We start from the raw sequence: 17,527 nt of genomic DNA on the forward strand, positions 1-17,527 counted from the left end.
TACTATATCTAAGTTGTTTTCCATTTCATAGTGAATAACATTTGTAAAATGGAGGGGCAGTGGCAAGTACAAGGGGAGGGTCATGGAGGTCATGAAAAAACAACAATAGTGTCCCTCCCAATATGTTCAAACACTTTATGAATAAAACGTAAATGATTTTAGTATTCTTTCAATTCATTATCTTTGAAAATAAATATTTAAAACACTATCTCTCTTTTCATTGTTTGAGAAATTTATTTGTAATGTTTATACCTTATTTCTGCTGATTTGGTGCTTTGTATTAATACCTACACAATTTCAGAAATTGTTCGCGCCTAAAACTGCGAGTTCGTTCTAGGGGGAGGGGGGGGGCATCATTTTTCAACGTGACCCCTTGAAATAGTAGTCTGTACTCGCCCCTGGGTGGGGGCTTACTTTCAATTACTCGTCCTAGACTACTTGCACAAAAGTACTTTTAACAAATTGAAACAAATAAAACTATCACAATGATTTTAATTAGTAACATTCTGTAATTGATTTCAGTTAAAATCAATAACATATGTTTCAAAGAACATACCTCAATATTTTCTGCACCATAAGTCTCAAGAGCTTTCTCTTCTGAAAACCCGATGCAACCATATTCCAAAGGTGTAAATACTGTAGTTGGAATGAACGTGTAGTCACACTAAAAGCAAAAATCACAAAATTAGCAACTTCTGAATAGCAATATTTAAATACTTGTCTTATTTGTCTAATTAACAAAGAGGTTGTAAGTCCATTGTCATAAATTTAATGGTGCACAAAATTCTGGAGCAATTATTTTACACAGACAAACCTTCTTTATTGCATCAGTTTTAACTCAGTATGCGTAAAAAAAAACTCATAAGAAAATGCTACTATGGCATTTAATAATTAATATTGCAGGGAAGGAGGATATTTTTTACATGGTAGAGAGCAATTTAAGATTAAGAAAGTTTTACACCTAAGATTCTAATTTTTAAAATTGAATAAAAATCCTAGGTAGAAAAGGATGCATCAGGGTTCATACCCTTTAGGTAGAAAAAATTCAAGCACTTTTTAAGTACTTTTCAAGGCAAAAAAATTTTTTTTCAAGGCAATATCATAATTTCATACTAAAAATATTGTACGCAGATATCATTTAATGCAAACAAATAACTAAGTAATAATATAAAAAACTAAAGGAAAACAAAATTGCTTTTTCTACAACAAGAGACTCTTTGATAAAAGATCTACTGTGTCGAAAGTTTTTCTGCAAATGTCTGAAAAGCTCGGTCATAAAGAGAAGCAGGTCCCATGAGGTTTAATTTTGCAATCTTCACATTCATAGTACAGGGTAGTTATAAAATAACGCGAGGTGTTCAGAACCTTCTAGCAAGTGAAGTATTGAACGAAGCATTGCCAAATTACATGGGCGTAGGTAGCAGACCATGGAATTTCGATTTCTACAATAAAAAAATAGTGCCAAAAGTCAACACCAGGGGGAATTTTGGTGCTGCAAAAGTGTATTACTTGCGAATGCTGATGAATTAAATGCCAAAATATACAGCACACATCAAGTTTTTTGCTACAAAAATTTGTCTTTTTACCAAAGTCGTCAAGGAGAAATTTTGGTGCGGTTGCAAGGATTTCTTTATGAATAATATTCATGTAAGATGGTGCACCACCCCATGTTGAGTTTTAAGTACTGAGTGTAAGGTGGCAACATTTCTTTGATAGCAGTTTTATTAGTCATGCATTTCCTACGATATGGTCACCGTGGTCGCCCAATCTTTCACCTTGTGACTTTTGGCCCTGGCGATTTCTTAATGGTGCTGTGTATCTACGACACCTTTCCGATATCTCAACTTTGAAAACTAGACCAATGTTACAAGTAGGCGAAATTAATCCCCCTCCCCCCCATGTGTGGAAAATATTGGGTATTGTACGCTGTACCTGGAAAATCTCGACGTGAGTCATATTGAACCTTATTTGTTAGTAAAAATCATATTTTGTGAATGGAATTGATGCATATTTTATCAGTTAGCATTTAATCCTTTAATATTCACAGTAATACACCTTTTCAATGCCAAAATTTCCCCTGGTGGCGATTTTTGGTACTATCTTTTTAATTTCAGAAATTGAAATCCCATGGTCTACTGTGTATGGCCATGAAATTTGGCAGTGTTTCGTCCAATACTTCACTCGCTAGAGGGCTCTAAACACCTTGCGTTATTTTATAACCACCCTGTATATTTTATAGAATCTGCAAGCTAATATTAATCTTTAGGCTATGGCAACTATACAATTATCTTTTCCCTCTCCCAACGGCTCAAAGCTTTCTTAGTTCCTTCCCCCCCCCCCCCGAATAGGACAGCATAAAGGGGGCGACCGCTGAGCTCTCCGCAATACAGGGTTACCATAGTAGGACACTATACTTGGCAAGTCATCACTTATTCAATGGTTTGAAAATATTTTTTTTTCCCCTCCTTGTTCCTTATGGGGTTCTCTAAAAAATACTGCTGTAAACACGTTTTTCAAAAGCAAGTCGACATGCTTAAAACGTAACTAGTACAATAAAATATCAGAAAATATTAACTAACTTACATTCAATATGATCAGCAGTAAGTAGTTTTATCACAATAATGTTTCAACCATATTAGTTGATAAAATACATGATCATATTCCCTTTTTAATAACGCGAATAACAAGATATACAGATTTTCAGGAAATTTCATTCGAGACAAACATGGGGGAAAACATTGAATTAATACTTTATGCGCAGGGAAAATGAAAACTTTGACATAGAGAGGTTTTCGAGATAACCAGTTTCGACTGTATTAGTGAATATGCTAAAATATGCTTAAAGCTAGTCTTACTCATTACAAATAAGCCCACCTAATGGAATTTTCCATTAAGCTAGAGATTCTTTTATCCGAGATCACAGAAGCAATTTTCAATGGTTTAAGACATTAAAATACTATTACATAAAAAGGGTTCAACTGTAATTCATCAATAATGTTGTATATGTACACTGGAAAAAATTTAAAACATTTTAAGTTTATTGTGCAGACTTACTAAGTTATTCTGTGTAATCTCTCTTTTCTCATTTTTTTATATAATATTACTGACATTAATAGTATGAATTTTTTAAGTTGAGATAAAAGGAAAAGTGTTTCTACTGTATGTGCTCCTCTCACATAAAATTGAGCCTGTGAAAAATCAACCACAAAAATGCGTTTATTTTTTGACACATATGTATGCTTAAGACAGAGAAAGAAATATATTTCTATAAATTATACATTTTATTAACGTTCAATTCTAATACAGGAAATTATTACAGCTTAACACAATTTAAAGAGCACTAAGTTCGTATTCAGGTACAAACGAATAAACATAAACACTCACACAAATATTGATACACACATATATATTATAGCCCCCCCCCCAGTTCCGTTTTTTTTTTTTTCCAACTCTAAATTTGACCTGGTGGACGCATTTGCAAAGCTCTGCGTAACTTCCTAAGCGTCTGTTGAATTTTCGTGATGAATTTCAAAACAATTAATATCAACGCATAGAGCAACATTGCATTTTTTGCATATGATGGTTGAGCGCCTTTGCACATTTTTTTTAGAACAGACAATACATCTTCGTCAATTTTTAATTGCTTGTGGCCAATGTCCTTCGTTAGAATTTCTTATACAAATATTCTTCCTAAGTGGTGATTGAATGGACATATTACTGGTTGAAGGGCTTGTTGTAATGCTTGTTGAGATAGTTAGAAGTTGTCTGATGAGGTTCTTGCGAAATGTTTTGTGGGTGCTTTTCGGAAATTTTAATTTAAACAAATAATGACAGTACAGTTAGATCAAGGAGATGGAAAAATAACTTCTTAGTCCACTTCATTGTTCTTCTCCCAAAGGTATACGAATTGGCCATCCTATCACTTAAATCCATATATCCCATGTGCTGATTATAATCTTCTACAATTTCTGGTTTTTTATTATCTTTGCTAGTTTTCAAATCCGGACAATGTATGTTGCTGAGCATATAAACATCACATTTATCTTTCCAGCGTAATGCTGTAAGCCCTGTTGCATTATATTTTAATTTTACTTCCCCTGCTGCAGTTTACATTTAGATTTTGACAATTCTTTTGGGTAATATTTTCGATTTGATCGTATGGTTCCACAACTGTTAATTTTATAGTTGAAGAAAAGATCTGAGAAGAGCAATGGGGAAGAAAAGAAGTTGTCCATGTAAAGCTTGTGCCCTTTGTTCTTGAAATGCTCACACATATTTACTACCACATTGTGTGATGATAAATTAGTGGTACTTCCTTGTGAGTCATCTTTACCAAGATAAACTTGCATATGACAAGTATAACCAGTTTTATCACAAATTTTAAAAAATTTTATACCCCATCGCTTGTGCTTTTTTGGAATATATTGTTTGAAAACAACACGACCTTTGAATTTCACAATAACTTCATCAATGGACAGTTCTTCTGTGGGATCATACAGGCTTCTAAAATATAAATTTATATGATCAAGTACTTCTCTAACTTTCCACAGTCTGTCATAATTTGGATCGTTTCGGTCTGGCGAGTTTTCGTTGTTGGCAAAGTGTAAAAATTTAAGGATCTGTAAATACCTGTCTCGGGACATGCTTTTTTCGAAAATAGGCGTTTCAATCAGTTCGTCTTTCGACCAATATTCACAAATATCATCTTTATCAATATGACCCATTAAAAGGGTCAAAGCAATAAAACGTTTTAGTTCTTCAGTGGTACAAGGCTTCCATTCTAAAACATGTTTCCTTTTTCCTAAATGTACTGGCTGCAAAGTCTGAGAAGCATACCTGTTCGTCTCTTTACATAAAAATTCAACAAAGTCATTGGTAAAAATGAGATTGAAATAGTCTTTCTCTTCTTGTAGTTCCTCCACACTTACTTTCACGCCAACATGCGAAGTGAATTGGAATTTCATTGGAGAATCAGAGACAAAAGTGGGTTATCCCACTTTTCTAAGGCTCCAACTTCAAAAGAATTTTCTGGAAATTCCGGTGCAACGATAATATTTTCTTCATTTCCGTCGATTAGCTCAGATTGCATAAACGATTCATCCTCCTCCTCGCACTCTGACTCACTATCAGCACAGTTTTCATCGGCTAGTTCTTGCATCAACTTTTGTATTTCTTCATCTATGAGTCCTTTTCGACGATACATTTTTATGAGCAATAAAATTAGTAATTACATTAGAGGTTTAGTTTTTCTGTAAGTATATTTGGTTCAGTTTTAAAATTGAAATCACTGAAATAACGCTTCTCATCTAACCTAAGGCTAACGACAACAAAATAATAAATATCAAACTATTTGTGAGGTAGACCACTGGATTCAATAAATTCCAGATGTCCTTATCTATGCGCTAAAATGCGGAGGTAAATAGCGTTCAACTGAGACCAAAGCCATTGTAAATACAATGTAGAATACCTTAGATTCAAGGGAGGCAACTTTGCTTTTCAGCTTGGCTATTCAGAAAAATGATGACACTAATACGTGTGTCCAAGAAAAAATCCACTATAATAGCGAACAATTCCTTGCTTTGCTTTTCTGAGCAGGTGCAAGCGGAATATGCTTGAACACCGTATTCATTTACATAAAGAACGTTAGCGCTTATCTATCTTTTAGAGCATGCAAGGCACCCTTTTTTGTATATGAAGCTGTTAGATGCGTTTCAAAGTCAATCACTGTCGAGTGAGATAATATGGAGAGACAGCCTACAAATCCCCTGATATCCCCATTCACTCTTTCTTATAATTGTGGTTGAAATACCTCTAGTAATTGTTGAAGGATTAAGTTCCGCTCCCTTCACAATGCACAAGAAAAATATCTGGGCAAATTTGTTTTAGATTCCAAGTCTTTCCTCTTTTCAACATTTCCTATTTATGTACTATCTTTATAATACATTTTCACTACCCAGTACGTTGTTATTTGTGAGTAAGAGAAGATAAGTAAAAAAAAAATATGCATGAGTAAATAGAAAACCAACCTCTTTCTTCCATTTTTTACTGGCATAAACAGTTCCAAATGTAAGAATTAATTAACAGAAAAAAAATAAACAGACATTAGACTCTCATTGAAAACTGAGTAAGATATATCAGGTGCTCTTATAAATCTTTTCACTTAACCTCTTTTTTTTTTGCGCAAGAAAGAAAGAAGAGCAACCGACTTTGACTTAAAAATTAACATTTTAAGCCCCTTAAATACAAACAGGGGGAAAACTGAATGCACAAATTTATACTTTATTAACTGCTTTATAAGGCCATAACGTTTAAGAATTCCTAAGTTGAACCCTAAAATTAAAAAATTCAGCGGAAAAAAAAATCCTCGTAAACGTGCCCCAGTGTACCATACTTATTTTGTTTCATTCAGCATATCCTTAGTCCTTTTAACTTTCTACTGAAATTATATTCACTATAGACAAAATATCAAGGAAATACATTTATGTTTTCTAAAATATCAAAATTAGGTTTTTATGCTTTTCACTCAATAAGTGATCAATTATCACAGAAGATTTTGAGGCGTAGCGAAGGGGAGGGGGGGGGGTAAAAACACCCCTCAGAGCCCTTGATTTTAACATTCTTGCCATCCCTAGTGCAATAACTTTTACATATGAAAAGGCTCGTTTTGAACAGAAAACCCCCTCCAGAAGATAATTCTGGCTGTGCTAGTGACTCTTTTTATTAAAAAAAAAAAAAAATGAGCATTTAGTCTAACTTTCAATTTTCAAACCAAAAGATTCAAGACACAGATTCTTAATTGAACCTCTCTTTCAAATTTATTGATTTTAGAATGTTTTGGAAAACAAAACTATGCCAAACGCCTCTGATTGACAGACCCCCAAAAGGGGTATAGTGCGTTTCATTCATTTTCTCCCTGCGTAGGTGTGTGTGAAAGGATTATCAGCTGCGGGAAGTAACTGGAGGGGGAAGGGAATGACTGGTTCAGACGTTGTACCACAGCCGTAGGAAGAGAGCACTTTTTGTCGGTACAGCATATGTACCGCCATTGGCTAAAGGTTAAGGGGGAAAAAAAAACTTTTCATGAATGCTTTTAACCTTTATGGGAAGAAACCAAAATACCTAAGTTCAATCAATGAAATAGCTAGAGAGGAGGTTTTGAAGTCACCCCTCCCCTCCTGGTTTCAACATTTATTTCCAATATTATACGCATATAAGGGCGGTTAGGATCAAAAACACCACCCAGAAAGTAATTTCCAGTTGCCCAATCAAGTTCAAAAATATTACAGGTTCGCAAATTATTTATAAGTATTCAAAATATAAATCAATTATTTGTATATGTATTAATTGTTCAGGCAATAAGGCATTTCAATTGACCTAAAATAAATGTAAAAATTTGTAAGATAGAAAACATTTGGTGAAAGTCCACAGTTCAGTCTCCACACCTCAAAATTCACAAAAGCTGATTTAAGAAGTGATAAATACTCTGAATGTAAACTTAAGCATGCTTTTATTGAATAATTTGAAATAGTCAATAAATGCGCAAGTTCAGATTCATAGAGCCATATTTCAAAATTGAAAAGTTTTACAAGAAGTTGACATACATTATCACAAAAGTAGTTTTATTTTGGGAACAAATGGATTATTGTTGAAATTAAAATTTAAATTTAGAGAAGCGATAATACTCAAGTGTGATTGCGATTTCATAAAAAGTCACCTGTAAGTTTCAAAGAGCTAATCAAGGGGAGAGAGGGGGGAGGTAATTTTTAAAACTAAGACCCCTATTACTTAAATATATATATGTACAACAATTACTTTTGATATACATACAATTCATTTCTTATGTTAAAATAATTTATTAAGTCAAAATATTGTGCATAAAAATACCAGGCCCAGTGCTTGTTGATAACCAGAAACAGGCACTGGGCCTAGTTAGGCTAGTCCTAGTCAATTTATTAAACCGCAATGAAGATCAATGACCCTCCTTAACTTAAGCTATCTATCCCTTTTCTGCCTTCTTCATGTAAGCTGTTCTAAGTACCCACAACCCAACAAAAGTAAATATTTGAGGTAAAGGGGGAAAATCGGAAGTAGGAAGGTGAAAGCATAACGATCACAACTAGATTTCTAGGTAATAACAAAAACACAATCGCCCTTGTTATATACCTTAATTATTTTAGCAGACAAAGAAAATGTATGTGATGCACTTATAAATTCAACTCTATAAAATTATATAATTAAACTTTCGTGTCTCCGATTTTTTTCGTTATTTTTTTAAGCTGCATTTGGTATCAATTTCAAGCTAATACTTTTCTCTTTCAGTGTGAATGACAGGAAGTATTCTGCGAATAGTTGGGTGTTGCCACTCTTTATCTAAAGTCATTTTTCATGCTTTTTCAATTGGGAGATTAAATAAGTCATATCTCAGGAGTACCTACTACGATCTGCATCAAATTCTTTGATTAGAATATTTAAATCGTTCTCTTGCTGTGTAGAAAAAAATAAAGTTTGTTTTGCAGAAAATACAAGTTTTCTATTACTTTAAATCCCTTTCAAGCTTAAAAATGCCAAAAACTTTTCAGAACAATTAATACTGGACTGTTAAAGGATTTTAAATCAATAGTTAATCGCTAAAAAGTTGTTTACTTGGGAAAAGAATTGTGCAAAAACCTCCTTTTCAGACTTCACAAAAAACACTTTTGATTGAAAGTGTACTAAATATTAAGAGTAATAATTTGAAGAATAGCATAAAAAATAAAAAAATGCTTCTGATGAGCTCATTGCCATTTTTTTTGCCGACATTAAAAGATCGGGGGGGGGGGGGGGGGGGGGGAGGGGGGAATTACTGATGAAAACTTTTCTTAGCATAAACTTGTTTAGATTACGTTACACCTGACACTGAACTTCCACACTTACAGTAGTCATTGTCAGCTGTTACGTAATCCAAACAAGTTTAGGCTATGAAAACTTTTCAATAATAATTATTCTTTTTTTTTTTCATCTTTTCCTGTCGAAAAAAAAAGCTAAATAATGCTACAAGAAATACTTTTTTACACTATTTTTCAAATTATTCTTAATATTTAGTACACTTTCAAAAGTTTTTTTTTTTTTTTTTTTTTGTGAAATCTGAATAGGAGGTTTTTGCACAATTCTTTTTCAAAGTAAACAACTTTTTTAGTGATTAACTATTGATACAAATCCTTTTTTAGTTCAGAATTAATTATTCTGAAAAGTTTTTGGCCTTTTTCAAGCTTAAAAGGGACTTAAAGTAATAGAAAACTTGGATTTTCCGCAAAACAAACTTTATTTTTTTATTTCAAAACAAAAAACACTCTTCTCCTTTTTTCTACATAGCAAGAAAATGAATTAAATATGCTGCACAAAAAATTTCATGCAGATCGTAGTAGGTACTCCGGAGATATGAGTTATTTAATCTCCCAATTGAAAAAGTATAAAATTTGACTTTAGATAAAAAGTAGCAACACCCAACTATTCACAGAATACTTTCCTTCGTTCACACTGAAAAAGAAAAGTATTAGCTTGAAATTGATACAAAATTCAGCTTAATAGGTTAAAAAATAAAGAAATTAGAGAGATTTTCTAAATTCATGCCAAAATGGCAACTCCGAAAAGCGTTTAAAAATCGTATTTTTGAAAACATTCTCCAAAGCGTAATTTTGGTTCAAAAATCTAAAAATAATAATTTGGGCTTTTATCATAGATATCTATTTGTAAAAAAATAATGGACAAAATCTGTGACATGACGGCACATGGCATTATTTGATTTGACGTGAAATGACCCATATGCGAAAATAACATTCGATTAGCCAAAATATTTAAATATTTGCAAGATGCAAAAAGATCGAAATTTCAAAAACAAGATCAATTTTCCGCAAAATCCGAGAATGTTCAATGTCGTCATGGTTTCCAAAATAATTCATTTTTTAAATATCTAAATTAAACAAAAAATAAACTAATCTGAGATACCATATGACAAAATAGCTTCCGATTGAAAAAACTTCAAAACATTTACAAGATGCAAAAGGATTGAAATCCCAAACAAGGAAGCAATTTTTCGCATTGTTGCCAATCGATGATCAGAAAATTGCATCAGTGAAAAACTTTTTAAAGTTTTAAGCACAATCAGATGGTTTTTAAAAGAATTTAAGAATTTGAAAAATCAACTTTTTTTCAAGCACTTTTCAAGATTTCTCAAGGGCGTACGAACTCTGTGCATTAAACACAGAAAATGGTTATAACATTTGATTTGAATTTTCAATTAAATATTATAAGCTACATCACAGAAGCATCTTTGAGCTTTCGGTGACTATCTTCAGACACTTTTAAGATGAAGTATTTAAAATCACAAGTTTGCAAAGATACTAAAACCAAACACAAAAAAAACATGTCCAATTAAAAAGATAAAATAGAAAGCACATAATCAAACAATTAAAAACTAAACAGTATTATAATAAGGAAAGCGATTTTGCTTTCAAGTATTACAAATTCACCTGAACATTACTATTAGCATATAGTCGTTTAGCCAATAATGATCCAGCTTCAATTGCCACAGGAGTCAATTCAGGCTTTCCTTCTAAAATGTCACCAATAGCATATATATGAGGAACATTAGTTTGCTCATTTTCGACAGGCACTTTTCCATTGCTGTAAAAAAAAAAAGTTTATTTTGTACAATTGTTCAGCCAGACAATGAGAAAAATGATTATTGACTGTTTGTAAGGAGTCATATTCTCAAAGCTCAGCCAACTTGCAGATAATTACCTCAATATCCGACTATATGACTTTAATGATATTATGTGCTCAAAACATAGTTGAAAATTTTACAAAAGTTATTTAATTAATGTCATGATAAATGTCTCTTTGTTAAAAATCAAGTCTAATTAAAAATAAATAGATTTTCTTTCTCTAAAAAAAATAAATAATTAAAAAAAGTAAGTAGTCAGGTCCCAATGCAAGCAGATTTTATACCATTTTTCGGTACTTTCACAAAAATCACATTTTAAAATCAGTATTTACACAAAAACCAAGTAATAAAATCAGCAGCATAACAAAACTAATTTTAATCCGCCACTGAAACCACTGTAAGAGGAATGGCAATATCATATTACCAATCTCGTTGATATTGAATATGTGTTAAAACCAAAGGATCTGATGGGTGTGCATGTGTGTGTGGGGGGGGGGGTTAACTCTTAATCTCTCCTTTATGCTTAAATGGTATAAATATAATACATTTTATTTAAATAATTTGCATCCATAATGCATTTGAGAAGTGAATATAATATTTATTATGAATTTATTTACCTTGAATTTACTTTTACACCAACTTTATCTAATCCAATATTATCAGTACAGGCATTGCGTCCAATTGCAAATAATACCTGGAAAAATCAAAAGTCATGTTACATACAAAAAAGATCATAAAACACAATTTAAATGGCATTTCAAAAAAAAAAAACTTGACTGCTGGTATTTTGCTTAATTTTCCTTTTTGGAAGTATCACATATTTTAGCTTTTTATTTTGCTATCTAAACTTGTTACATTGAAACTTTCAGCTTGAATTGATAAGTAATGTATTTAAATACAAGGCAACATACTGTCGTAAGATATCTGCTGTTGTCGGCGATTGGGGCTGAAAAGTGAAGAAGGGGGGCAAAAAAAGACAACAAAAAGCTATTAGATTTTAAGCGGCTGCAAAAAAAGGGGGAGGGGGCGGGATAGGGGCTAGTACAAAATTTTTCTAAGGCTGGTTTTGAGGGCATATGAGTGGTAATTGCTGTAAATCTATCAGCTTAACTCATGTTTTTAAGATTTTGATGAATTGTGTACATAATAACTTTCCCCAAAGAAACACTTAGACATATTCTTTACCACATGAATTAGACATATTCTTTACCACAAAATATTTTGAGATGTCACAAACACTTAGTAATTATTTCATTAAGCAAGTATGGCTTGTTTACGTAAAACAATTTGATTAAAAACTAAACAACGAATATATACACTAAATGTTACTGCTTGTACTAAATAATGTTTCGTAAACAGATATACAAAGTAAAACAAATAATTATGATCTGAAAAATTAGAAAATGCAGTAAATAAATGAACCATAAAAAAGGGGGGGGGGCAAAATTGTTGCTACTGGTATCTGCAGAAATGAGTTTTTGAGGCATCTAGGAGAAACGTATTTTGGGAATTGTAGTAACAGTAGGGAAATGTTGAAATTTTCAGCAAAAACCAAACAAGCAAACAGGTGCAATAAAGCTAAAGTACAATAGATGACAAAATACCAAAAAAAAAAAAAAAAGTGAAAATTCACAAATACTACCCTTTACCTTCCCACACAGCAGTAAAAATATTAAAAATAACTCATCTTCATTATTTTTCTCAAGAAATATATAATAAAAACACCTTATACAGTAAAACCCCTCCTAACGGACACCCCTCAAAGGCGTACACTAGGGTGGGTCGAAAAACAATTTTTTTTCCTAATCAATTTTTAATAGCGTGGAAAACTTGTGCATAGGCATCCTCATAATGGGCAAAATAATTTTTAAAAATATTTTGAAAAATTGCTAAAGCCCTCAAGTTGAGAAAAAATAGGAAAATCTGCAATTTTTAAAGACTTATATTTTTTCAAAAAATAATATATTTCATTTCTAATAGTAAAACAATACATTTTGTAGTTACCAAAATGTATAGAAGAAACTTGGGGGCACATTGTCGACCATTTAAAGTCGCCCAGAAAGCCTTAAAACGCCATTTTTAAAGTAAAAGTCACATTACAAAAATTCTTAAGCTGACATAAAGCTATGAAAATATACTATTAAAAATCCGTTTTGCTGTCTATTTAATAAAATCATTTGGGTTTTCATGCCCACAAACTTTTAAACCAGTCTCTGTCACAAGTTTTATACATCTCTCTACTGATTGAGAATAGCACAAAAATTTCACATTTTTGTTGAAATTTCCATACCGCGAGCACAGAAATTTCAACAAGTGATACAGAATTAACTGTTAAGAATCTCAGACTCCTCAGTTAGTCCCAATAGTTAACTGTGCTAATTGGGTGTGAGGACTTTAATGATTCCCAAATTAGTCCAAAAAGCGCAATGCAGATATTGGTAAATTATAGTAAAATTATAGTAAAGCCCAACGGTTCTTTTTGGTTTGATACTAAGATGCATTACACCATGAAAGACGGTTTGAAGCATATACTGAAGGCCATTCAAAGACATTTACCGAATAACATTAAAAGAAATCTTTGATCCGTCATTAATAGAAATTTATTTTTTTGTCATCCAGAGAATGTGATGTGGCAATGATATTGGATTACACACAGCACATTCGAGAATTAGGCTACAGGAGCGTACTGAAAACCTGAAATGAGCCGTCAGGATTCTTCAAGCTTTCATTAAATAATTTTCAAGCCACAGATTATCCTGAACTTATTGTTCGGCTGAAGTGTAAGCGGATACCACTACCATCATTGTCAAATATGGCAACAGAAGACACTGAACTTCATTCAAAATCAAAATCTTGCCATAGCTTGAATATTTGATGCCACTCAAACGGTAGAAAGATGTGCAAAACTTGTGAAAGAGGCCTGCAAGAAACTATTGCGAGCTTCGAAAATCCAGAAGGTTTTTATAGTTATAGCAATCAGATCAAGAACATTTGATACAAAGTCAGAATTTAAAGAACTTCAGCATAATTAAACGCACCCAAATTGGTTGGTTGATTGGGTAGGGTGGTGAGTTGTACTTGATTTGCTGCCACCCGCCAGCTGATTTTGCCCGTCATTTAGGGGGTCAGGGGGGATCCATTTCCCCCCTCCATGGCTTTGAGAAAAAATAAACTCACATTTGGGGTGGACGTGAGTTTTGCTGTTTTCCATTGAATTTGCACATTTTGCCCCCCCCCCCCCCCCGGAAAAGTTTGAAATGGCGGGCCTGCATCGTGGTGAGTCCTGAGTCATTTTAGGATAAGAGAAATGTATATAAAACATTAAAACGAATGTTTTATAGTATATTTTTATAGCTTTATGTCAGTTTAAGAATTTTCGAAATAATATGACTTTTACTTTAAAACTGGTATTTTAAGGCTTTCTGCGCAAAGTCAAATTATCTACAATGTGCCCCCAAGTTTTTTATGTACATTTCGGAAACTACAAAGTGCATTTTTCATACTATTAGAAATGAAGTAAATAATTTTTTGAAAAAGTATAAATCGTTAAAAATTGCCGATTTTTTTTAATTTTTTCTGAACTTGAGGGCTCTTGCGCGATTTTATTTTTTAAATTATTTTTACTGTTATTGTGAGCATTAAGTGTAGTGAATTAGACTTACTACACCGCTAGTAGAAGTGAACTTGCAAAACATGTCCACAGCCTGAAGTTGAAGAAAAAGAAAAACACGTAGAACATTTTTCCTCAAGGAAAATCTGTATTTATTATCTTCAAAAGATTTCTCAAGTTGTTGAACAACATCTTCATTGATATTTAAAAAAATATTTTGAAAAATAAACAAATATTAGCCGCTATTATACAACGAAACATTCAATTAACGAACATGCTGATTCCAAGGAATATAAGGCATTACCGTAACACACAAAAATAGGCGTTTTATAACTTTAAAATTGACATCACGTTGTATTACGCCCTGCCAGGAGTAAAGAGCACTGGCAGACATCATGAAATCACGATAAATTACTACGTGCAACACATTACAGCTATGAGAAGTGAGAGAGAGAAAGATCGCTCAAAGTATTTAAAGTCTTCACATGTCTTTCAAATTAAGAATATACAAAACACAAGATGTGTTGCCAATGCAAGAAAGTTAAAGACATGTTGCCAATCAAAAAGTAACGCAATCTAAAAAAAAAAATCTCGCGGTTATAAGATACAATGAACTCGTGACACGATTCACCCAAAAGTTCATTCATTTGACTGAGTTATCACAACCGATCGCACAAATGACGTCACAACGTGATGCAATGTTTACATCGAAAAAGGATTGATTCTGCATGATGTAAAAACCTATTTTTAATGTTTTTTTTTTTTTCAAATTAAGTGATTCTTTCACTTTTTGTGAAAGTTTAAATTAAAAATCTAACAAGCGGCCCCATTTTTGCAACATGCACAACAATCAGAAAAATTCACAATAAATTCAAATTGACAAAGTCACTATTGAATTTCACAAAAAATTTACACACCGAAAAAGTTCAAATTTAGTTCATATATTTTCCCCCAAAAATAATGTCACAAAAATGTCCAAGTTGAGATTTGGTATAAGGTTTTGTCAAAGAATCAGCTAAATTTAATTTAGAACTCACATACATTAATTTAAACGATTTTTCATTTACTAAATTTCTCAAAAAATGATACTTGATATCAATATGTTTACTTCTTTGATTTTGTATAGGACTCTATTGCAGCAATGTTGTCACAAAATATTTCACAATTTTTCAAAACCAAATTCAAATTTTCAATTTAAAAAATTCTCATGATCCAGACAAATTCTTTAGCAGCCTCTGTTAAAGTGACATATTCGGCTTCCATGGCGGAAAGAGCAATACATTTATACTTAAATGTTTTCCATATGATAGGTGTATTATCTAACAAGATGATGTAACCTCCCATTGAAACCCTATCATCTCTACTAGCTGCCCAATCTGAATCAGAATAACATTTAATATTTAAATTTGAAATACTTGATAGCTTCAATTTAAGATTTTTCGTATACAAAACATAACCAAGAAGACGAAGTAAACCATGCCAATGTTTTTCACCATAATTAGATTGAAATTGGGAAAATATATTCTAAGCATATGTTATGTCGGGGCGTGTTCTACTAGCCAAAAATGATAAACAGCCAATTAAATTTCGATATGGTAAAGAATAACATTTATCTATTCCTAACTTACTAGTAGGCAAGTCAATTTTTGAATAATCCATCCCAACCGAAATAGGAACATTACTAATTGGAATATTATAACTAGAATACAACTCGACAATTTCATTAATATACGTTGTCTGATGAATATACCAATTACCATCAATGTTTTGAAATTCTACACCCAGAAGTTTTCTTATTTCACCCAAAATTTTTAATTCAAAATGATTTCTTAAAAAATTTACAATTTCATTCAAATCAGATTTTAGTTTGCCAAAAAGTATGATATCATCAACATAAAAAAGAAGAATAACCCTATTTTTATATATGTAGCAACAATTACACCATCTAAACTAGTAAAGTTCATTTTCAAAAGTGTTTCATGGAGTTGATAGTACCACATTCTACCACTTTGGTGTAAACCGTACAAAGCTTTCTTTAACAAACAAACTTTACCAGGCTCTAGCACATATCCACTAGGTTGTTTCATATATACATTAGTATCCAAATCAGCATACAAATAAGCATTATTTATGTCTACATGCAGATGACACCATTTAAAAAGACATACAAAAATACAGAAAAACAATCTGATTATAGAAAAGTCAATGACTGGGCTAAAAACTTCTTGAAAAGATTCTCCAGCTTCCTGAAGATAACCTTGGGCACATAATCGAGCACGGTATTTCACAATATTCCCTTGCTGATCTTCTTTTACAGTATATACTCACCGATTTCCCAAAATTTTACTATGTTCAGGTGGATCCACTAACTCCCATACACCGCGATTATATATGGTTTGTATTTCCTGATCCATCGCGTTAATCCAATGTTTAGATTCCCTAGAATTAATGGCTTCGTTAAAATTTAATGGAAGTTTAATTTCAGCAAGATTTCTCTCTAAAATTTCTGTTACCTTTCCCTCTTTTAAATTTTTGCCCGAAAAGTCAAAATATGATTCATCAAATTCAATTTTGTTATCATTACAATATTTAATTACTTCATTTAAAGAATGTAAGCGAATATTTAAACCTTCAATCCTATAGTAAATATCAGTTCTATCACCTGATGGTCTAGGAACAGCTTGATGCAACCAATTAATTTCAGAACAAGGTTTTAATTCTTCACTAGGACTATTACTGGAAAGCTCATCCACTCCCTGATTTGAAGTTACAGGCTATTCATCATCAAAATTGTCAGGTAAGTATTTGATAACCCTTGGACTACTTGATCCAGAACCTAGTACAACATCTGCCCCTTTAGTTTCCTCATCAAAACTGACATTACATGTTTCTATGATTCTTTGTTCGTCTTCCAGCCAGACACGATAACCTCTAGTATTTTGAGCGTAACCTAACAAAATTCCTGGTTTAGATTTATCGTCCAATTTCCTTCTTTTCTGGCTTGGAACATTTACAAAAGTTAAACAGCCAAAAGTTCTGAGATGTTTCACGTTAGGCTTTTTATTGAAAAACAGTTCAAACGGGGTATGATTGCTCCCATGACAAGACCTATTCCAAACATAAGAAAAACAAAATGCAGCTTCCCCCCAGATTTTTGAAGGTAAGTTACTCTCTTTTAAAAGTGTTCTAACTCCCCCCATTAATGTCTGGTTATA

General features: G+C 32.4%; 1 protein-coding gene across 1 annotated transcript in view; it reads right to left on the minus strand.

Moving 5' to 3' along the window:
* Positions 1-17,527, minus strand: part of LOC129221501 (thioredoxin reductase 1, cytoplasmic-like) — a 52,759-nt gene that overhangs the window by 11,381 nt on the left and 23,851 nt on the right. The window contains exons 11-13 of the mRNA XM_054855992.1: positions 11,320-11,396; positions 10,509-10,662; positions 557-664 (exon numbers count right to left, since the gene is read on the minus strand). Of these exons, the coding sequence (XP_054711967.1) occupies positions 557-664; positions 10,509-10,662; positions 11,320-11,396 (339 nt within the window). The remainder of the gene's footprint in view (positions 1-556; positions 665-10,508; positions 10,663-11,319; positions 11,397-17,527) is intronic.

Source organism: Uloborus diversus, chromosome 4, assembly GCF_026930045.1.
Source record: "Uloborus diversus isolate 005 chromosome 4, Udiv.v.3.1, whole genome shotgun sequence".
Lineage (NCBI taxonomy): Eukaryota > Metazoa > Arthropoda > Arachnida > Araneae > Uloboridae > Uloborus > Uloborus diversus.